The sequence below is a fragment of the Vicugna pacos genome, chromosome X, assembly GCF_048564905.1.
Source record: "Vicugna pacos chromosome X, VicPac4, whole genome shotgun sequence".
Classification (NCBI taxonomy): domain Eukaryota; kingdom Metazoa; phylum Chordata; class Mammalia; order Artiodactyla; family Camelidae; genus Vicugna; species Vicugna pacos.
The window spans coordinates 14317512-14340863 of NC_133023.1; the positions used below are offsets into that span (position 1 = coordinate 14317512).

At 39.0% G+C, this 23352-nt stretch overlaps 1 protein-coding gene across 1 annotated transcript in view; it reads right to left on the bottom strand.

Annotated features, from left to right (window-relative positions):
• The window catches only part of MAP3K15 (mitogen-activated protein kinase kinase kinase 15), a 131699-nt gene that overhangs the window by 32219 nt on the left and 76128 nt on the right, over positions 1 to 23352 (bottom strand). Inside the window, 8 exon segments of the mRNA XM_072956714.1 lie at positions 7296 to 7391; positions 9362 to 9411; positions 16745 to 16813; positions 16816 to 16857; positions 18252 to 18364; positions 18367 to 18389; positions 20242 to 20401; positions 20636 to 20748. Of these exon segments, the coding sequence (XP_072812815.1) occupies positions 7296 to 7391; positions 9362 to 9411; positions 16745 to 16813; positions 16816 to 16857; positions 18252 to 18364; positions 18367 to 18389; positions 20242 to 20401; positions 20636 to 20748 (666 nt within the window).

The window sequence follows — 23352 nt, forward strand, 5'->3', positions numbered from 1 at the left end:
TTCATTCTTTGGGGAACTCAACGAGGAATGCTTCACTTACAGAGAACTAAGACTTCTTTCATGTGGGTCCCATCCACAGACTGCTTCAAATTAGTCCCCTTTCTATGTAACTGCCCATTAAAAATGTACATAGATTTATTATGTCCCTAGAAGTCTTTCCTTCTTTTTCCCTCAACGTTTCCCCCAAGACTCGTTTATGAGTCACTTCACTAACTGGTAATTCTTCAAAAGTGTCCCTGTATTATTCTTCAAGTCTGGCCGTGAGCCCAATGTTGCAGGGATGATTTAAGCAGTGCTAAGGATAGTGGGACCATCACCTCTTGAGTTGCCAACACTCTAGCTCTTAGTGAGAAATAAGGTCTAGTATAAGGGGAGGGGTGAGAAGGAAATGCATAAGGTGGCCTCGTCATTCTGCTGACACCGATGAAGCTTAATGTCAACTATCAGTCACAAATCTTTCTCACGAATGCTGCTGGGCCACATCAGCCACTCCCCAGACTTACGTAGTTGTTTATTTGCATACAAATGATTTGACTCAGATTTGTGTTTAGTATTCTCCCTTAAGATAGCAGGGAAGAATACTGTATACTTTAAGATAATTTCCACAAAACATTACAATGTTCTTTTCTCTAACTAACCCCTCCCACCTCTGCTTCTTCTAATCGTTGAAAGCTGGTAAACCTAACAGTCAGGCTTCTTAGGAGACACATAGTATGCACTCAACAGAATAAATATAATTTAAAAGACAGTATCGACTGTTGTTAAGAATGGAGAGTAAGGAGAACTCTCATATGCTGCTGGTGGGAGTATAAACTGATACAACCACTTTGGAGAACTATTGGCAGTATCAACCAAAACTGAATATAAACCTACCCTATAATCCAGTAACTTCACTCCTAGGTAGATACTGTACAGAAATCAATGAACATGTTTACCTAAAGGCAAGCACAAGAGTATTCTTAGCATTTTTTTCATAATGGCTCCAAACTAGAAACAATTCAAATGTTTGACAGAATAAATTGCCATATATATTCACACAATGGAACACTACAAAGCTATAAAAATGATGAACTGATACTTACATCATGGCTGAATCTCACAGATATTAATTGACGGGAAAGGAGTGAGAAATAAGAGTACATACTTGATTCTATGTATTTGAAGTTTAAGAAGAGGCAAAAGTAACCACTAGTGATAGAAATCAAAATAGTTACCAGTGCAGAAGGGTTAATGACTGCGAGGGGGCGTGAGTCACCTTCTGGGGTGTGACATACTTATCACACTTTACACACTACACTTATATGTACATTACACCTCAATTAAAAATTATTTAAATGTATGGCAAGAAAAGACACTGAAGATACAATGAGGGTCAGAACGGTAAACTTTATAGTAAAGGGATGTCCTGCCTAATATTTGGCAGCATTTTTCAACTCTAAATTGAAGATTGTGACCCAAGGCTCCCCTGGTCTGACATTTAGTCTGATTTCTAAATATGGTGTGATAATGATTGTCTGATACACACTAAATTTAAATATTCTCAAATTACATGATGCAAACGCTCAACAAACTAGGAATAAAGGAATCTTCCTCAACCTGATAAAGGTTATCTATGAAAAAGCTACTGGTAATAACATGTTTAATGGTGAAAGACTGGATGTTTTTCTCCTAAGATCAGGATGTCTGCTCTCGCCACTTCTACTCAACATTATACTGCAGAGTCTAGTCAGGACAGTTAGGTAAGAAAAATAAAGAAAGACATTAGGTGGGAAAGGAAGAAGTATAACTAGCTCTATCTGCAGATGACATGAACTTGTATATAGAAATTCCTAAGGAATTCAATAAAAACTATCAGAACTAATAAATGAGTTCAAGGTTGCAGGATACTAAATCAATATACAAAAATCAAGTGTATTTCTATATACTAGCAATGAACAATCTGAAAATGAAATTAAGGAAATAACTCCACTTATAATAGCAACAGAAAGAATAAAATAAGTATATATTTAAAGATAAAAGTATAAGACTTGTACACTGAAACTACAAAAATTGTTGAAAGAAATTAAAGAAGACCTAGACAAACAGAAAGATATACTATGCTCATGGGATGGAAGACTTAATGTGGTTAGGATGGCAATGCTTCGCAAATTGATCTATATATCCAAAGCAATCCCTGCCAAAACCCTAGCTGCCTTCTTTTGCAGAAATTGACAAGCTGATCCTAAGTCACAGGGACGTGGAAATACCCACAATAGTCAAAACAATCATGAAAAATAAGAACAAAGTTGGAGGCCTCACATTTCCTGATTTTACAACTTATTACAATGCTATAGTCATCAAGAAAATGTGGTAATAGCATAAGGATAGACATATAGATCAATGGAATATAAGTAAAAGTCCAGAAATAAACGCTTACATTTATGGTCAACTGATCTTCTAAAAAACTGCCAAGATCATTCAACGGGAGAAGAAATAGTCTTTTCAACAAATTTTGCTGGGGCAACCACATATCCACATGCAGAAGAATGAAGTTAACTCATACCATATTTAAAAAAAACAAAAGGAACTCAAAACAGATCAGAGACCAAAATATAAGAGCTCAAAGTATAAAAAAAACTCTCAGAAGAAAACATGAACACCATAGAAAACCTTGAGTTAAGCAAAGCCTTCTTAGATATGACAGCAAAAGCGCAAAAGACAAAAGGAAAAATAGATAAATTGGACTGCCACACAATTTTAAACTTCTGTGCTGCAAATGACACCATCAAAAGAGTAAAGACAACCCTCAGAATGGGAAGAAGCACTTGCAAATCACAATCTGATAAGGGCCTTGTATCCAGAATATATAAAGAACTCTTAAAACTCATTAGCAAAAATACAAATAATCCAATTAAAATTGGGCTAAGTTTGGAGAAACTTGGCAAACACCACTTTTTCTAGGTGAGCCACATTAATACCCTCAGTAATCAGACAAAGATACTGTCTTCTGATGTGATGCCTTAAGAAGGACATGGCATCACTTCCATGGTGTTCCTACCCAAAATGCACAACACTAATGTCATCATGAGGGAACAGCAAAGAAACTCAAGGTGAAGGATTACACAAGACAGTAAACTGCCTGTACTCAGTGCAAGCAATAAGTCAATAAAGACAAAGGAGGACTGATGAAGAACTGTTCCAGATACAAGGGGACTATACAGACATGACAGCTAAATGATAACATGCGATCCTAGATTAGATCATGAAAAAATCTTTTGTTTCACTGTAAAGGACATTAGCGGGACAATAAGTAAAATTTGGATAAGGTTTGTAGATTATAGTACCATATCAATCTCAATTTCTTGATTAGATAACTGTACAGTGCTTACATAAGTGAATGTTCTTGTCTTGAGGAAATACGCACTCAAGTATTGAGAGGTAATGGAGCATTATATCTACAACTTACTCTTCAACAGTTCAGAACAAAATACTCATCTGTACATAGACAGAATGTAAAACAAATGTGGTAAAGGGTTAACATTGAGGAGTCTGGGTGAAACATATAGAAATTCTTTGTACTTTTTTTTTGAAACTGTATTGGTAGATCTGAATACTTCCCAAAATAAAAGGTTAAAAATTGTTTTAATTGGGTGAAGGATTTGAGGAAACAGTTCTCTAAAGAAGATATATAAATGGCCAATATGATCATGAAAAAATGTTCAGTAACAGTCAGTAGGGAAATGCAAATCAAAACCACAATGAGGTTCCACCTAACACCCAACAGGATGGCTACAATGAAAAGGACAGACAATAACAAATATATATAGCAAGGATGTGGGAAAGTAGAACCTTCACACACTGCTTGATAGGAATGTAAACTGGGGAAACAGTCTGGCTGTTCCTCAAAGTTAAATATCAAATTACCATAAGACCCAGTAATTTGGCTCCAAGAGAAATTAAAACGTTAAGTCCACACAAAAATTTGCATGTGAATGTTCTTAGCAGCATTATCCACAATTGCCAAAAAGTGAAGACAACCCAAATGCCTTTCAAATAATGGACAAATCAATATATCCATATAGTGGAATATTATCCAGCCAGAAAAAGGAATCAAGTTCTGACACATGTTACCACATGGATGACACTTGAAAACATTATGATAAATGGAAGAAGCCAGACACAAAAGACCACATATTGTATGACTCTATTTATATAAAATGTCAAGAATAAGCAAATTCATAAAGACAGGAAGTAGACTCAGTGGTCTACTGATTTAGGATTAGAGTTTGGGGAGTTAGGTTGTGGGAAAAATGGAGAGTGACTGTTAATGGATACTGGATTTCTTTTGGGGGTGATGAAAATATTCTAAAATTAGATTGTGGGAGAGAGAAGCAAGATGGCAGAGTAGAAGGACACTTGTAGCTCACCCTCTCCCACAAATACACCAAAGATCACATCTACGGACCTACTCAGCCAACCAGAGCACCTGCCAAACTCCAACAGAACGTCGCCCTCTTCGAAAAACAATGATGCCAAAAATCTGGTAGCAGAAAAGGAAAAAAGAAAGAAGGAAAAGCAAAACAGTGTGGGACTGATCTCGTGGGAAGGGAGCAGCAAAGGAGGACTAGCACTCGTTCGCTGGGTCTCCCCTCTCCAACGGAGAGGCCAGCAGGACGGAGGGGGAGCCTCCAAGGCTCAGATCTGCCCCGAGCACCCCTTGACTGACAGAACTGAGTTAAACAGGCACAAAGGGTCCCCGTGACACCCAGCCCGAGACGCGAGCCAGCAGCTGGGGCCAGGACAGGTCGCCTGAGCCGGGCGGAGGACTGCAGTGGCTGTAATGAGGCAGCCCCGGGGGACTGCAGGGGGCTATGTGCTGTGGCTGGGAGGGGATATGGAAGAGAACAACCTTGGTTCCCCATAAATTGTGAAAAAGCAAAGCAACATGACTGGTGTGCCCTGGGGGGAGGGGTGCCGTAGCCTTTGTCTCCTCAGACCTGCGCCTCCATTACTGGCACTTCTCGTGAGAAGAGAGGCGGGGCTCAGCCACAGCCGCCATCTCCTCCTGTGCGCAGCGCCCGGGTGGGGGTGAGGCTGAGGGAGGGGGCGCAATCTGCTAGCCGACAGCCACTGGGAGCAGCACAGACAAGGGTGCCAACAGAGGGCCTCTGGAAACAGCAAGCTGAGTTTGCAAAACAGGGCGAAGACGCAAAGACCTCTTGATAAAATCATTAAGAGCACACCGTCTCCAGGAGAACTAGATAACTGATACTCCTTAAGCCACAGTGCCAGAGAGATATAAGCAATATGAAGAAGCAGAGGAACCACTCCCAATTAAAAGATCGAGAAATCCCCTGAAAGCACGATCAAAGAAATAGACATTGATGGCCTACTAGATCAAGATTTCAAAAAAGGAGTGATCAAAGTACTGAAGGAACTAAAAGAAATAGTGTTTAGAGATATAAAATATGTTAAAAATGAAATAGAAGCTATAAAGAAGAACCAAGTAGAATTAGTAAACTCATTTGCTGAGATGGGAGCTGACCAAAAGGCTGTACGAAGCAGGCTAGATAACACAGAGGAACGAATAAGTGACCTAGAAGACAGGACAACAGAAAGCATCCAATCAGAACAGCTGAGAGAAAAACAAATAAAAAACAATGAAAACAATATAAGGGACCTATGGGATAATATAAAGTGTGCCGATCTATGCATAATAGGGGCTCCAGAAGGGGAAGAAAGGACAAAGGGGATTGAAAAGGTATTTGAAGAAATCATGACTGAAAACTTTCCAAACCTAAAGGAATCAGATATCCAAGTACAGGAGGCTCAGAGGGTCCCAAACAGGAAGAACCCAAACAGACCCACACCAAGACATATCATAATCAAGATGGCTAGAGTTAAGGATAAAGAAATGATCCTAAAAGCAGCAAGAGAAAAACAAAGAGAGAGTTACAAGGGAACCCCCATAAGGCTCTCAGCTGATTTCTCTACACAAACACTACAGGCCAGAAGGGAGTGGCAAGATATATTCAAAGTCCTGAATGAAAAAAAGATGCAGCCTAGGATACTCTACCCAGCAAGGCTATCCTTTAGAATAGAAGGAGAGATAAAGAACTTAACAAAGAAGCAAAAACTAAAAGAGTTTAGCAACACTAAACCCATGCTAAAAGAAATATTGGCAGGTCTACTCTAAATAGAATAGAAGCAGGATGCTACAAAAATGAGAAACTCATAACTGGAAAGGAGATAACTGTCATGAATTACAAAAAGACTAAGCACAAAATTATAAAAGAAGACATCTAAATCATTAAGAGTGGGAGAGGGAAGCAAGGAAAGCCACTGTGGAAAACAGTATGGAGATTCCTCAATAGACTAGGAATAGACTTAACATAGGACCCAGGAATCCTGCTCCTGGGCATATATCCAGAAGGAACCCTACTTCAAAATGATACCTGCACCCCAATGTTCATAGCAGCACTATTTACAATAGCCAAGATATGGAAACAGCCTAAATGTCCATCAACAGATGACTGGATAAAGAAGCTGGTGGTATATGTATACGATGGAATACTATTCAGCCACTAAAACCGACAACATAACGCCATTTGCAGCAATATGGATGATCCTGGAAAATGTCATTCTAAGTGAAGTAAGCCAGAAAGAGAAAGAAAAATACCATATGAGATCGCTTTTATGAGAAATCTAAAAAACAAAACAAACCAAAACATACATACAAAACAGAAACAGACTCATAGACATAGAATACAAACTTGTGGTTGCCAAGGGGGCAGGAGGTGGGAAGTGATAGACTGGGATTTTAAAATGCAGAATAGATAAACAAGATTATACTGTATAGCACAGGGAAATATATGCAAGATATTGTGGTAACTCATAGCGAAAAAAAAAATGTGACGATGAATATATATATGTTTATGTATAACTGAAAAATTGTGCTCTACACTAGAATTTGACACAACATTGTAAAATGACTATTACTCAATAAAAATGTAAAAAAAATAAATCATTAAAAAAAGAAAACCTTTATATTAAAAAAAATAATAAAATAAAATAAAATTAGATTGTGGTGATGGTTCCAAAACTGTGACCATACTAAAAAAAAGATTGAACTGTATACTTTAAAATAGGCAAACTGCATGGTATGTGAATTATATCTCAGCAAAGCTGTAAAAATTATTTTCTGTAAGTTAAAATTTCAGGAAAAGCAGTATAGCAAATTTTTTTCCACAACAAAGACCCTTTAAAAGTGATTCACCATAATTAGATTGAAAATATCTGAATCAGCTATAACTCACCTACTGCACTGGTCTTCAGTGGAAAAGCAGATCTCAGAGTCATCAGAATTATCATGGACATAAAGAAAACAACACCGTTCATCAAACTTGGATATGCTATAAAATTTCAAAACATAAGAATGCTCATTACATATAAATTATATCAATTTCAATTTTTTGAGAAAAATACAGTAAGAGCTTTTTTTTTCCATTTTACAAACTTGAAAGATTTGTTAATGTTTTAACAAATACACCCCCTCCAAAATTGACTTGTTTCTCTATGAAATTTAAATAGCAGGGGCATTTACCCTGCTTATGTTTGAGTTTATATTCATCAACTGACTTTAGAATGTATCAAGAACTTATTCCACATTCACTGCTAAGCAAAGCATATGGGTAGCAGAAAAGGGAATAAAATATGGTCTCTGTCCTCAAGAGTTTAAAATGTCATAAAAAGGTATTTATGAAATAATTTATTATGACAGCGAAGGAATTTCTAGACTTGAAAAATATTAGGACACAGAATTTGTGGTCACATGAGGGAAGTAGAAATAAACATGGCATCTTAGCTCAAAAAAGCCCTTTAAATATTATCTGGTCCATCCCCACCCAAGGTTTGGATCTGACTCTACAGCTCCTTGAAGAGGTAATATTCAGCCTGTCTGGAATATCCAGTGACAGAAAACCACCATATTCCATCTCCTGATGGATTTCACTGCTAGAAAGTTCTTTACCTACATAGTGCTACCTACAGGTGGCACTATAGAAAGGGCTGGATTCTTTTCTATGATTAGCCCTTCAAACAAATGATGCCACTTTATCTTACCCTTTCTAAGTCATCTCTTCCTTGAGATTACAGCTTCTTTGACCATTCTTTACGTGTTATGGATTACATGACAAATAATGAGTTGAAACAGCAATAGTATAGAGTGATTCAAAAAGAATTAAAACTAGGTTATACATAAGTAAGTTCTGAAAGCTGATCTCTAAAGGAACAATCACAGTTAGTTGGACAGCACTGGGAATGTTCAACACATGCTCTTTATGTCACATTGGCTGCAAGGTCTGATTTACCTCAGGCCCTTTGCACATCCCTGTTGATGGTTGAAATGGCAGCAAGAGGTATCCTTTTGAGAAGGTACAAACGGAAGAGTCTTGGCTCCATGTTATCTTACAACTTCGTTCCTGAGTACTACATTTTTGAAAATGTTCAACACCTTTTCAATTATATTTCCTGAGTTGTATTATTCAGACACACTACTCTGTTCTTAAATCACTTCCCGTCCTCTAAAGTGATGTAAACATAATTCTAATGTAAACACTGATGTGTCTAGGAAAGAATCATGCTGCATCTGGAGGGAATGGGAATTCATTCAGTGGCCCGTGGTCTCAGAATCAGAGAAAAGACAAAGTTCTAGTCCAGGCCCTTAATTTGATGGAAACTATGAAGAAACTGAGACCTAGAGCGGTTGAGTGATTTTCTCAAGGTCAAACAGCAAAAGAGGAATTAGAACTCATATCTACCTTACTTAGAGCCGCTCCCACCCTTGGATGTGCTGGCAGGGTGAGACTCAGAGTACAGCCACATGTTTCAGGCCTACGGGGTCCCCATTCTTGATCCAAAGAGCAAGTACCACACCTCTCCTGGGAATATACCGCCCTACTCGCCTGCTAATAGCAATGCCCTTGGTTCCAATACTCTGTCCAGGAAATCTCAGCCAAGTTCATTACCAAGTAACTCCCAGCTTGATTTCTGGGGGGCCCTGAGCACTTGAACATCATCGGCTCAAAGAAGTAATACTTTCTGTTTCTATACACATAACTTCATTTTTTAAAAAAAGTTTAAGACAAGAGAGTTTGGTCTGTTGGATACAAACAAACAAACCCACCGTGCTACAAGCCAAGCAGCCCTTAATAGCAGCACGTTATGAACAAGGTTGGGCAGAGCGAAAAAGAGAAACTAGTCCATTTTGGATTCTGTTAAAAATGAGAACATCACATATTGTAAGTAAGTAGAAACATTAAAGTGATAAAAATTATCACTATTTGTATTAAAGCAATAGTTACATTTTCTCTTACATTCTTACTTTATTCCTCTAATGGAAGAGGCTGTAAAATTCCATTCATTAATCTGTTTCTGTAAGTATCAAAGACAAAAGTCAGTAGCTTGATCTTTTCCATGCAAAGAATCATTTTTGGTTTCATTCTATGGTCAATCGCTTCTGCTATTTTTTACTTTCAATAGGATTTAGGGGTTAAAGCAAGATATTTCACATAACTTCAAACACCAGAAACATTTTCTAATGTATTGTAAAATTTCATTTGTATCTCTAATGCAGTTTAGAACAAATGATGTGACTTTGAAATAGAAACAATAAGCACACAGTAAGCAGCCTTTCATCTTCTGTCAACATACCAGGAAAACTCTAAGATGAGCTTGGGAACAGCCCACTCAAGTTGAATGACCCACAAAAATGTCTGGAGAAGCAAGGATGTGGCAGACACTAGTCAGTGTTCACCAATCTATTTTTTTCTCCCTAGGCACATAGCTGGACTACATTTCCCAGCCTCCTATGCAGCTAGGTGAGGTTATATGATGGAGTTTCTGGCCAGTGGGATGTAAGCAACAGTGATGCGTGCCACCTGTGGGCCTGGATCATAAAAACCTCCATAGCAATTCTCTAGTCTATATTCACTTTCTTATCCACTACGAGATGGAATGGGAACCCTGCTAACCCGGACACGACCCGAGGAATAGATAAACTTTTATCATGTTAAGACAGTGGTATCTGGGGGCTGTTTGTTTTAGCATCTAGCCTATCATGACTGATACAAAGACTACCTGGGATGTCAATCTATACAATGCACACTTAAAAATATATGTAACTCTGTTCTTTCCTTCTACCATCACTTCCCCTTAAACTTTGTACATAGCTAAGCCTCAGAGGAAATGTCCAAATTCCTAGTTTTAGAAGAGCCATAGGCTACAAGATCAATACCTTACAACAGAAAATAATTTTAAATAAAATACATTTGGTAAGCCTGAGGAAGGCCATAAATGACCAGCTAAGCCCGTCTAAGAGCGAAATGACTGGGTATATGGCTCAGGAGGACAACCATGAGCGGCAGTGTGACAAGTTTCCTGCCATCCTGAAATGACGAAACAGGGACAGCTGGGAGGATGGTTCCCAAGGGGAGCAGATGCATTCAGACATGTTGATGAAGCACCTACTGTGTGCCAGGCAAGGCACTGGCACTGAGGAGATGGCAGAGAACAATAAAATCCCTGTCCTCATGGGGCTGACATGGGAGTTGGGGGAGACAGGCAATAAATCAAATAGCAAATGAAGAGCCTGGTGGAGGGTCAAAGGTGCTATGAAGAAAAATAACACAGGGAAGGGCATTAAGGTGACGCAGAAGTCAGGATGTTGAAGGCAGAAAGCTAAAGGGAGTGACACCGGATCCAGAAATGATTAGGGAATATCAAGAGGGCCATTACAAGTGGTCCTTAAAAATTATTATTAAACTTTTAAACTGAAATATAGCATATATTCAGAAAAGGGTACTGTGATCAGGTCCATAAATTTCCACAAAATGAGTATCACTGCAACCAGCATCTAATCAAGAGACACAACACAATCAGCAGCCCAGAAGCTTCCCTCCTACCCTCTGTTCCCAGTCGTCACTTTCGACCCAAAGGCAACTGCTATTCAGAGCTCTCCCAGCATGCAGTGTTGCCTGTTCTAGAATATTATACAAATGGAATCGCGATGTCTGTGCTCCTGTGTCTACGAGTGCAGTTTTTCATGATATATGTGGTGGCAGAGGGAGGCCTGGGTGCACTGCTTCTGACTTTTGTCCTGGTGGGTCAATCGGGAAAGCTGTGACTGTTCTCCTGTCCTCATGCTCCTACTCGGCAGCATCCTCATGTTTCCTGAGAGAGGATACTTCACCGTATCTAAATAACGCTGAGGAAAGAGATTTGAGGCTTCAGCTTTTCAGGTCACTGTCAGAAGCCCCCTGTACAAGTGCCCTGGAAGCAGAGCCAGGGTGGACTCTGGAGAAATGGGCCAGGAAACCAGAGGAAGGGGATGCCTCCAGGATCCGCTGGGTGCTGACGTAGACTCTGCCCTCCTACCCTGGAATGCTGACTTCTTGGTTGGGGTGGGGGATCCTTTTGTGTTAAAAACATAGACTTTTTATGTAAATTTTTCCTCTGGTTGATCTAAGTATAAAAGGCACCCCAAAAAGAGCTTTCTAAAAATAGCAGCCCTTCCTGTATGGACAGCGATGGTGGCCACTATGCACCTGCTGGTGACTTGGGGGACCAAAAGAAGCTGGGGACAAAATGCTGCATTTGCTCATGCTCTGGGCAGCCTCCTTGCATCAGTGTGCTGGGTGCAGCTCGCATCAGCTTGGGAAGGCCAATTTTACACATCACTTCCTAACCCCATGCTCAGTGACCCAATGGAGGTTGCTTGAAACTGGCCGTGATGGGTGTATTTACACCACAGAAATCAGCAACCACCACAAATCAGCCCTCTGGTTCCTGTCTCCCCTGGAAAGCTGGTAGTTCAACATTTATCAGCGTAAGTTTCTGAATCCTTGGCTGATGGAGCAGAACTTAGCCTCATCTTCCAGCAGTGCTATCCACGGGTGAACATGTGCCTGTGTCTGACAGCTTCTCACCATCCATAGCCTACTGGGGACTCTGTGTAGAGAAACGGCATTTCACTCTAGGCTAATCTGCTTGCTCTCACAATCTGCAGAGTTTCAAAAATGTAAATGAAGGCAAAAGCAAAGGCTTCCTCCTCAAAGGAAAAAGGCAATTTATATTTCTCTCAGACGTTTGCACTGACAACTACCAAGCACTGTGCAAAACATTTCATCAGTCAAGGAAAACTAGCATTTGCTGCTTATATAGTCCTTTCCATTTCTTATTACAGACTCCAGGCAAACAAAGTAAAACATTTACAACCAGTGAGATGGTATATGTACCAACGGAAATTTCCTTTAAAGGCCTGCAATCATTATAGGTTTGTAGAATTCCGTGAGAACAAAATCATTTTGCTCTAAAAGCAAGAAGAGTCGCTTTAACAGGGTTAGTTTTTTCCACAGCTCCTTGTGAAAATATGAGCTCTTCTGTTACCTGTATCAATGGAAGAGTGAGGTTACAGATGAGAATTTTGAAAATTCTCTTGTATCAGTGGCATCAATGACACAAAGACTAAAAAAGCAAGGTTGGCCTCTAGCACAAGAACTCCAACACTGAGGACAGGGTGCTTCATGGGGGTAGCATCTGGAGCGGGGAACATAAGTAGGGCTTTGGGGGGTGGGGGCTTGCTAATGGTCCCTTCCTTGAGTTGTACTGGTTACTTGAGTGTGTTCATTTGGTAAAAAATCCATCAAATTGTACGTTTATGAGTTATGCACTTTTCCGTGTGTATGTTATACTTGGATGAAAGGTTAAAAAAAAAAACCCAAAGAGGCAAATCTAGTATAGGGTTCATGCATTCTTCAAATGAGAGATATCTGTATGAACACCACGTATGTATCTTATTCTTTCTCTCTTTGGCACTCAAATATTTAAAGCACACAGCACAGGAAAAAGCCTCCAGCACATTACAGCAGCTTGTCTTCGCTAATGGCGACTGACTCTCTTATCAATGAGAGGCAGGTAGCTTCACTGTTAACTATTAGACTAGGTTACTGGCTTACATTTGTGCCATGGACTGAATGTTAGTGTCTGCACAAATTCATATGTTGGAGCCCTAACTGGCAATGTGATGGTGTTAGGAGGTGGGGCCTTTGGAAGGTGACTAGGTCATGTGGATGGAGTCCTTGAGATGGGATTAGTGCCCTTTAGAAGAGGAGACAGGAGAAGTTCCCTGTCTCTCTTTTTATCATGTGAGAACAGGGCAAGAAGACCACCATCTGCAAACCAGGAAGAGGGTTCTCATCAACACCTGACCATGCTGGCACTCTGATTTCTGATTTTCCAGCCCCCAGAACTGTGAGAAATACTTTTCTATTGTTTAACCCCCCAGTCTATGGTATTCTGTTACAGCAGCTCAAGCAGACTAAGGCAACTTGAAATATCATTCATGACTATATCTTTTTGATATATACCTTTATTGAGGCATAACTGATATACAAAGAACTGCACTTATTTAATGTGCATAATTTCATGAGTTTGGACATAGGCAAATACCCATGATACTATCACTACAATCAAAGTAAGACACATAGCTAACAACTCCCAAAGTGTCCATGTGTCTCTTGGGTTTTGTTTTCATTTTGTGTGTGTGGTAAGAACACATGAGATTTGCCCGCCTAACGGATTTGAAGTGCACACCCCCATACTGTTAACTACAGACACCATGCTGTGCAGCAGCCCTCTATGACTGACTCATCTTGCACAACTCAAACTTTATACCCACTGAACCATGGGAAGTTGTGTCATGACTATTTTTCTGCTAAGGAGTTTCTAATATGATTTTGAGCCTCTCCTTATTCTCCAATGATCTATTTTATTTTTGAAGATACTGCTATTTTTACCTGATTAAGACATAATAGCTCAGACTCGTGTTTCCAGGGGAAAAAAAATCCTTTTTTGCCAAGTTAATGGAGGAACTCTCCCCACACTCTATGAAAACATATACATAGCAAATAGCTCCATGTAACACACTTGTCAAAGGTGCTACCTCTTTTTATTACTACAAACTATTTTATGAAAGAAAAAGTCTGATGAAGTACTTCAGACGCATCTTGAATCCAGCAAGTCCAATTCTGGAAATCTCTGCTCCTGAAATATCTACATGTACATGGTAGGGCATAACCACCACGATGTGCACTAGTGTATCTACCATCACGTAGAATGAAAAGTTAAGACCTAAACATGCACTAGCAGTAAAGTGGTAAGATAAATTATGGGTCATCCACACTCGGAAATGTACCACCATGATATAGAAATGCAGGGAATATTACATTTTAAAAAATCAAGTGGATCAGTGTGTGCTGATGTCCATGATGTACATATGGATCGTTTAAAAAGAGTAAGTTGTGTTAAAATGGCCATACTGCCCAAGGCAATCTACGGATTTAATGTGATCTCTATCAAATTACCCAGGACATTTTTCACAGAACTAGAACAAATAATCCTAAAATTTACATGGAATCGCAAAAGACCCAGAATTGCCAAAGCAATACTGAAGTAAAAGAACGAAGCTGGAGAAAAGACCCTTCCAGATTTCACACAATACTAGAGAGGTACAGTAATCAAAACAGAGCAGTATTGGCATAAAAACAGACCTATGGATCAATGGAACAGAATAGAGAGCCCAGAAATAAACCCACAGACCTACAGTCCATTAATCTATGACAAAGGAGGCAAGAATATACAATGGAGAAAAGACAGTCTCTTCAGCAAGTGGTGTTGGGAAAACTGGACAGCAGCATGTAAATCAATGAAGTGAGAGCACTCCCTCACACTGTACACAACAATAAACTCAAAATGGCTTAACTATAAGACAAGACACGATAAACCTCCTAGAAGAAAACACAGGCAAAACATTCTCTGACATAAATCTTATCGATGTTCTCCTAGGGCAGTTTTCCCAGGCAATAGAAATAAGGGCAAAAATCAACAAAAGAATCCTAATTAAACTTACAAGCTTTTGCACAGCAAAAGAAACCACAAGCAAAACAAAATAACAGCCTACAAAATGGGAGAAAATATTTACAAATGATGTGACTGACAAAGGTTTAATTTTCAGAATAAATAGCTCATACAGCTTAATAACAAAAAAAAAAAAAACCCAATCCAAAAATGTGCAGAAGAATTAAACAAGCAATTCTCCAGTGAAGACATACAAATGGTCATAGGCACGTGAAAAAATGCTCAATATCGCTAATTATCAGAGAAATGCAAATCAAAACTACAATGAGATATCACTTTACACCAGTCAGAATGGCCATCATTCAAAAGTCCACAAATGATAAATGCTGGAGACGGTGTGGAGAAAAGGGAACCCTCCTACACTGCTAGTGGGAATGTAGTTTGGTTCAGCCATTATGGAAAACAGTATGGAGATCCCTCAGAAAACTGAAAATAGACTTGCCATATGATCCAGCAATCCCACTCCTGGGTATTTATCTGGAGAGAACTCTAATTTTGAAAAGATACATGCACCCCAATGTTCGTAGCAGCACTATTTACAATAGCCAAGACATGGAAACAGCCTAAACATCCATCAACAGAGGACTGGATAAAGAAGCTGTGGTATATTTATACAATGGAATATTACTCAGCCATAAAAAATAATAAAATAATGCTACTTGCAGCAACATGGAAGGACCCAGAGATCATCATTCTAGGTGAAGTAGGTCAGAAAAAGAAAAAAATATCATATGATATCGCTCATATATGGAATCTCAAAAAAAAAAAAAAAAGAAAAAAGAGGATACTAATGAACTCATTTACAAAACAGAAACAGACTCAAAGACTTAGTAAATAATCTTATGGTTACCAGGGGAAAAGGGGTGGAAGGGATAAATTTGGGAGTTTGAGATTTACAAATGTTAGCTACTATATATAAAAATAGATTAGAAAAACAAGTTTCTTCTGTATAGCACAGGGAACTATATTTAGTATCTTGTAATAAGCTTTAATGGAAAAGAATATGAAAATGAATATATGCATGTATATGCATGACTGGGACATTGTTCTGTACACCAGAAATTGACACATTATAACTTATGGTACTTCAGTTTAAAAAAAAAGTAAATTGTACTAAATATAAAATAGATAAACAAGTTTCTACTGTATGGCACAAGGAACTATATTTAATATCTTGTAGTAACCTATAATGAAGAATATGAAAAGGAAAATATGTATATGTATGACTGAAACATTATGCTGTACACAAATTGACACAACACTGTAAACTGACTGTACTTTAAAAAATTTTTTAAAGAGTAAGTTGCAAAATAATGAATATATACCATATGATATCATTTTAATGAAAGTGCTTCTCCCCCTCTCTCTATATATATTAAACATAAAATGGATATATTTATACACATACATTATACAAATATAACTGAGCTTAGAAAAAGGTATAGATGGAAATCTACCAAATCATTGGCAATGGGAATATAGACCAGGTTTGGGGGATTTGGAGGGACTTGCACTTTAATCCTTATCCAGTTATATATAATATATATATGTATACACACATATTTTTTATATATATATATATATACATACACACACACACACACACACATATATATATATATGCTTCCTTCCATCTGTGATTCCACTCTCTCGTATACTCCTGTAACTCAGAAGTTAGGTGCGGGTACCTGTTCTTTCAAGGACTACAACATAGTTGACTTTCCTATTGAAAATTGAGTTTTTCATTAAATAATACAGAATAAAGAGCGCTGTTTATGATTTTTTTTCTTACCATTTCCATGGATGAGACATGCCACAGAGAAACCGTCCTCTCCTCAGCTTCATTGTTTATAGAGACAAGAATTAAGAAGGCTGGTAGACTTTGGTTGGTTCTATCACCAGAACCTAAAAGAACAGATTTCTGTAAAGCATGGGAACATGCCACATAGGTTACCCTGCCCAGTGAGGAAGTGGGAAGCTCTGGACCCCACAGATATATTCTTCAAGTACCAACGATGCACCAACACTGCTTTAGCACCCGTGGATGCGGCAGCCCACAACAGAAGTTCCTTCCCTGTGGGAGGTCCATGCTCTGATGGGGCAGATGGGGTAACCAACACAGAAGATATGTAATATGATAGCATATAGACCTCTGAAGAAAATAATGTAGAATAAAGGTAGGGGACACTTCTTTAGACAGTGTGGCCAAGAAAGGGTGCCTGAAGAGGTCACAGAGGAAAAAGAGGAAGGCTACAGTTTTTGTGAGAAATGAGGAGGTAAACTGGATGATCCACAGGTACGTAGAGGATGAAGAGTGAGGTGACATTCCATCAATCAAATTTTATTTTGCTGGGGGAGAGGGAGGGAGGGAAGGACAGGAGGAGGGAGAGATGTAGAGGAGGCAGGTAAAAAAGGGGGAAGGAGACAGAATGAATTTCCAAAGCAAGTAAAGGAACACGTTTTTTGCTAAACCTGGGTAGAGATTACATGAATGTCTGTTCCGTTATTTTTTGTACCTTTCAGTATAACTAAAAGAAGATTTAATAACTTATTACTCAGGAGCAAAATCATTATCATAATCATTTCAAATAATGTAATCTTTTGTTAGATGTTTCATGAAATTCTTAAACACTGAATGGTCACAGCATAAATATGAAACACAATTATCTAAAGTTCAGTTTCCAGGATGCTTAGATGTCTTACTTGTGACTCCTTTATAAGACGGTCACAAAAAGGAAAAAAAAAAAAAAACCTCAATGAAAAGCTAAAAGCAATTCTGCTTTTCAATAAAGTTTTAAAAATTAATTAGTGGCATTGGAGGCAAATCAAAGGTCAACAGGAAACAGTCTGAATTCCAAAATTTCACTACTAGTGCTGCATCGTTTTAGAACAGAGTTTCTCCACCTCAACACTATGGACATTCGTAACTCTGTGTTGGGGGCAGGAGGCTATCCTGTGCACTATGGGAGGTTTAGTGGCATCCTTGGCCTCCACTTCACTAGCTGCTGGTAGCAACATCTTCCCAACCATTGCGACAACTAAAAATGTCTCCAGATGTTGCCAAGTATCTCTAGGGGACAAAATCACTCCCAGTTGAGAACCACTATTTTAGAGGCTATAGCCAATTTTTTCTAGTGGGTTGATCTATCATTGGCCGATTCTACGTAAAACTGATGGATACCTTAACATTTTCAATTACTCTAAGGTTTTCTTCCCTTCAGAGTATTCAATAATTAGATAGTACCAATCCCGGTTTCTTTTTTTTTTAATCTTGAAGAAATGGATTTAGCATCTCTTACTGGAAATCTGAGTCCACTGGTAACATTTGTTGCTTCAAAAATTGTATCTAACCAGAAGTTCAGCCATTCTTGCCTGGGTGAATGTTCAATAATGGGTTTCTTGAAGCACTGAAGTTCTGAACTAATGATCGCAGGTACCTGGAAAAAATCACAAGCACCAATAAATTAGATTCCCAAAGAAAAGTCAATTCTACTCCCTTTACAAGAAATTTCCCAAAAGCTTCATTTGCTTAAATTCATATTATGTAGCAAGTGTTTCTTAATCATTTGGCAGCCACATACTTAATTAAAAGAAACCCAAATGGGGCAAAATAAGCTTGTCCAACAAAATCATACAACATGGCTTTTTACCAACATTGGGCTAAATCTCAATTTTGGTACTTTGTGTTCAAAGCATACAGACTGGCAGGCATTTGCTATCTTAATTAACAAAAGCAACTGCTTTGAAGCTCAAAGCAACCACAAAATGACAAAATTTCAAACTCAGTGTCTTCTTTTCTAACTACCCTTTTAATTTTGAGGTAATTTTAGATTTAAATACAGTTGAAAGGTACAATACAGAGAGATCCCATGCACCCTTGGCAAGATTTGCCCCAATGGTAGCATCATACAAAATTCTACAACAGTATCACAATCAGGATATTGACAATGATACAGTCAAGATAGAAAGCATTTCCATCACCACAAGGATCCCTCTTGTTTCCCTTCTATAGCCACACCAACTCCTCCTGGCCCCGATCCTCACTTTGACCTCTGGCAATCACTAATATGAAACTCAGTGTCTTTTCTTCTTTTATTATTTTTTGGGGGAGGAGGTTAATTAATTACTTAATTATAGAGGTACTGGAGATTGAACCCAGGACCCTATGCATGCTAAGCACATGCTCTACCACTGATCTATACCCTCCCCTCTCCTCAGTGTCTTCTCTCTCTTTTTTTTAATTAGATCTGACCAGGGGGATTTTGAATTTATGAGGTCTTCAATCTCACCACACCTTTACAATCTTCAGGCAAATTGAACTTTTTGAATCACAGTTGCTAAGCAGTGATGGTCACATCCTCTCTGGTAGTGAATGGAGCTGGGGAGAGGTGGTTCCACTGATAGTATCAGAGTACTATTTTGCCCTTTGAGGATAAAGTCTGGCACTATCCTGGGAAGGCAGATCAGCTAGATTCTGCGTGACTTGCTTGGGTACTGAGCAGTAAAGGATTAACTCAGCAGGCCTGGGTTGTCCAAACTACACATTCCAAAGAAAGGTCTGGCTCTTGACTGGCTTCTGAGAGATCACTTCTCAGTCCTAGGGACATCCTGCCTGCTAAGAGTGCCCTTCATAATTGTGCTTATATTATTGCTTGCTATAGTCTCATAATTGATGCTCAGTCGATATTTGTGTAATGAATAAATGATGAATGGTGGATTTTCTCCAAAATACTGATAGTGATTATCTCAGAGAGTGTCCTTTCTAATGAAGCTTAATGTCTATTGGGAAATCAGCTATTGTCCAACCCTCCCAAACCCTGCTGAGTCACATACGAAACACAAATTTTTAATTAAAATGAGTCCATATAGAACAGTAGTTCTCAAAGTGTAGGCCCCACACCAGCAGCGCCAGCTTGTAATTTGTAAATGCAAATTCTCAGGTCCTACCCTAGACCCTTTGAACCAGAAATCCTAAGAGGAAGCCCAGCAATATGTGTTTTAATCAACAAAGGTGATTCTGATACATGCCAAAGTCTGAGAATCACTGAAGAGAAAAATATATTGTGCACCTGGCTTTTCTTATTCCATTATAAACCATGAACACATTTCCAGGTCTCCAAGTAGTCTTTCTTGCACATTTCAAGGGCTGTAAAATGGGCTAACCTAGGGCCACTACTGGGCCACCATTTTCTTGACCATATCTATTACTTGTGTTTTAATTCCAGTCTTCATTTGTGACGAACATCATTTTCTTGGTGTACTTTGAGCTTTACTATCTGCATGACTCACCAGACTGGAGGTTTCAGTTTGAACAACCTCTCTGCTGCCTGGACAGCCTTCCCAACATAACTGGCCAACATGCTGACGTTGAAGAACTGACTCACATCCCACTAATTGTTCATTTTCTCCAAGCTCCCTTTTCTTCCCAACAAACTGTTCAGCCGGACATCTTAAGAATTCGAATTTTAGATAAAGTTATGAAAAATCTTCCTAGTATCTATCATAGTATGCAAGCCTTAAGATAGAGGAGAAACCAGGCATTTTATTTTGGCTACTGCCTCAGGTGTGCATCAGAGAGTAACTGCTCTTTTTGAAATATAATGCTAGTTATTTGAACATAATTTTTAATGCTGAACTTGTGTTACCAAAGCATGTCAACATCTGCAGTAAGAAGCAGCTTTACCTAGTTTCCTTAGTTCCATGGAAGTTTCGAATTGTTGTCCAGCAACTATCAGCAAAACTGCAAGGTTAATTCCAGAATAAAGAGATGACTGGAGCTCAAATCCTTTGCGATACCTGTAATTACAGAACCACTGAATTCTTATCATATCATCTTATGATGATAGAAGAAAAAGACTGTAAATAACGGCACAAACCAACCTTTTCAGGAAAATTTTTACTACTCTAATTTATTGTTTTCCGGATCTCCTCCCCCCGCCAACACACTCATCTTTACAGATAGTTACGTGCAGCAGCTGAATGGCTTCTTTAACATGTCATAATAGCAACACAGTAACTAACACAAGAGAGTTTTAAAATCTTTCTTCGTCGGGTTTTTTTTTTTTCCAAATAAAAGCCACGAGCATCGTATAAAATAAAGGAACTATATTAAAGTGTACAAAAGAAATTTAAAACCTATTAAAATTCGACCCCCCAAAGTAGACCACCATTTGATGTTCAAATCTCATTTTTAAAGTTACACCCCATTTGAATACTGAGCTTTTTTATTTCATGGAAATCACAACAGGTACAGGTTCTTTCTCTGCAGTACACTTGTTTGCTTATATTACAAAATGGAATCATTTTGTCACATATGAAGCAGTGCTGCCAAAATCTTGGACCCCAAAGAGCAGTGGCGTAAAGTGAGAGAAGGGACAGGGATCTATTACATGAGAATAAAGAACAAGATCCAAAGCTGCAAATACCATTTTTATACCAAAAGGTTAACCGTGACATTTTTAATTCTCACTCTTTTTTCTATACATAAAATGTTTCTTTCTCTTCCACGAGCAAATAGAAATATTATGACCAGGGAAAAAAGAATTTAATCAATGAAGTAATGACACAAAAATGTCTTTTTGTAAACCAGGAGTGATTTTATCACTCGGTTGACAACAGGAGAATTAAACACCACAAAACATCAGTTGTGGAAGGGAGAATTTATCAGTTAAATCAGAAATCATGAAATCAGTTAAAACCTGATTTGATGAATTTTGGGACATAAGTACCCTCAGATGGACCAGAGGACATTAAGAAAGTCCTTTCAATCCCAGTCAACAAAATTTCAATGAAATTAAAACCTCTCCCCACTCCTCCATATGTTTTGGAAATTTAAAATTACATACGTTATTTGATTTTTTAAATTTTCTTTTACTATGAAAAGTTATCTGGGAAGAGGGCAGAGAGGGTGACTTCTTTATGCCTCTTATCCATAAATCAAACAGGTTCAACTTGCGGACAGAGAAGACTTGAACTCAGAGCCAGGGCTGCAGCTACAGGTTTGTGTAGGACCAGCCCCACGTCTCCCTGAGCTGCATGTTTCACTTCTGAGAGCTAGACGATCCCCAAGCTCTTACCAGAGCCAACATGCCCTGACCAGAAGACTAAGCTTCATCTGCTCCTGTGCCACTGCCACTCCTTATGACGTGGATGGAGAAAGGCTCCTGTGACTTCCTTGAAGGAGCTGTAGGCAGTCATTTTCTGACCTGGGGCTGAATTCCTGGCCACCACAGTGGGAACACAGCTTTCTATTTTGGCCCTACCAAACATTAATTTCCCTTCCTTCACCTTCCATTCAATACCCTGAGTGACTTCTCCCCACCATACAGTACACTGGGTACTACCGGGACTGAGAATAAAACAAGTTCCCTGTCCTCTAAGCACCTGTCCCATGATGGAGGTGGTAAGATCTACACACAATTAGTGAAAATAGTACATTTTCATGGATGTGGTAAGTAACCTGAAACCACACAAATCCAAATCTAGAGAGACTCACAGAAGACAAAGAGGTTTGAGATGTGGCATGAAGATGGATAGAATTATAATAGTGATTTGGAAAGGGAACCCCTAGCATAGAAAATAGTAAGAGCAGAGATAGGATTTGGGGAGCTCTTAAGGAACTTCAGTTTACTTGGACATGTATCAGGTGGTGGGAAACAGGGCTGGGGGAGTTGGGAGAAAGTCTGCAGAGCACCTAGAATGGTGATCTAAGAGTTTGAAGTTTTATTTAATAGGGAGTGGAGAGCCATTGTGGGTCTTTGAACTTTAGGGGGAATAAGCTGTCAATCTATGAAGGATAGACTTGATAGACTCAAAGCCCAGAACCTACTTGGGATACTGTTAGAACATACCTAGCAAGAAAGTAAAACAAAAAGAAAAAATGTTGCTGATTAGGTGTGGTGGTGGTGATGGGAAAGGACTGGCAGGGAGTGAGGGAAGACTCACAGAAGGGCTGGAATTGGGAATGGACTGTATGGGGAGATGAGTGAGTGAAAGTTATCAAACACTAATCAAAAGTGTATTCCTAGAAGGCTAAAGGATGGTGGTAAGAAAGAAAGACAATGGTTTTGTTTCTTTTTGTTTCCCCCTTGTGGAGAGGAGGCAATGACTTCAGGCTTAGACATGCTGAGTCTTAAATACCAGCCCCTGAGGTAGAACAGGTGGGCAAAGAGAGGGCAATGCAGTGCCAAAGCTTAGGGTGGAGGCTGGGCTGGAGATCAGCTAAAGGTTCCAAGGTATGAGAGTGACTGGGATCACCAGGGAAAAATGTGGATGGAGAGAGGAAGGCAGACGACAAAGTCCAATATGTACGGAAGGAAAACAAAGAGGAGGGGTGAAGGGGAGAGGAAACAGATTTAAATGACACTGAGTAAGCCAGAAAGAGACAGAAAAATACCATAT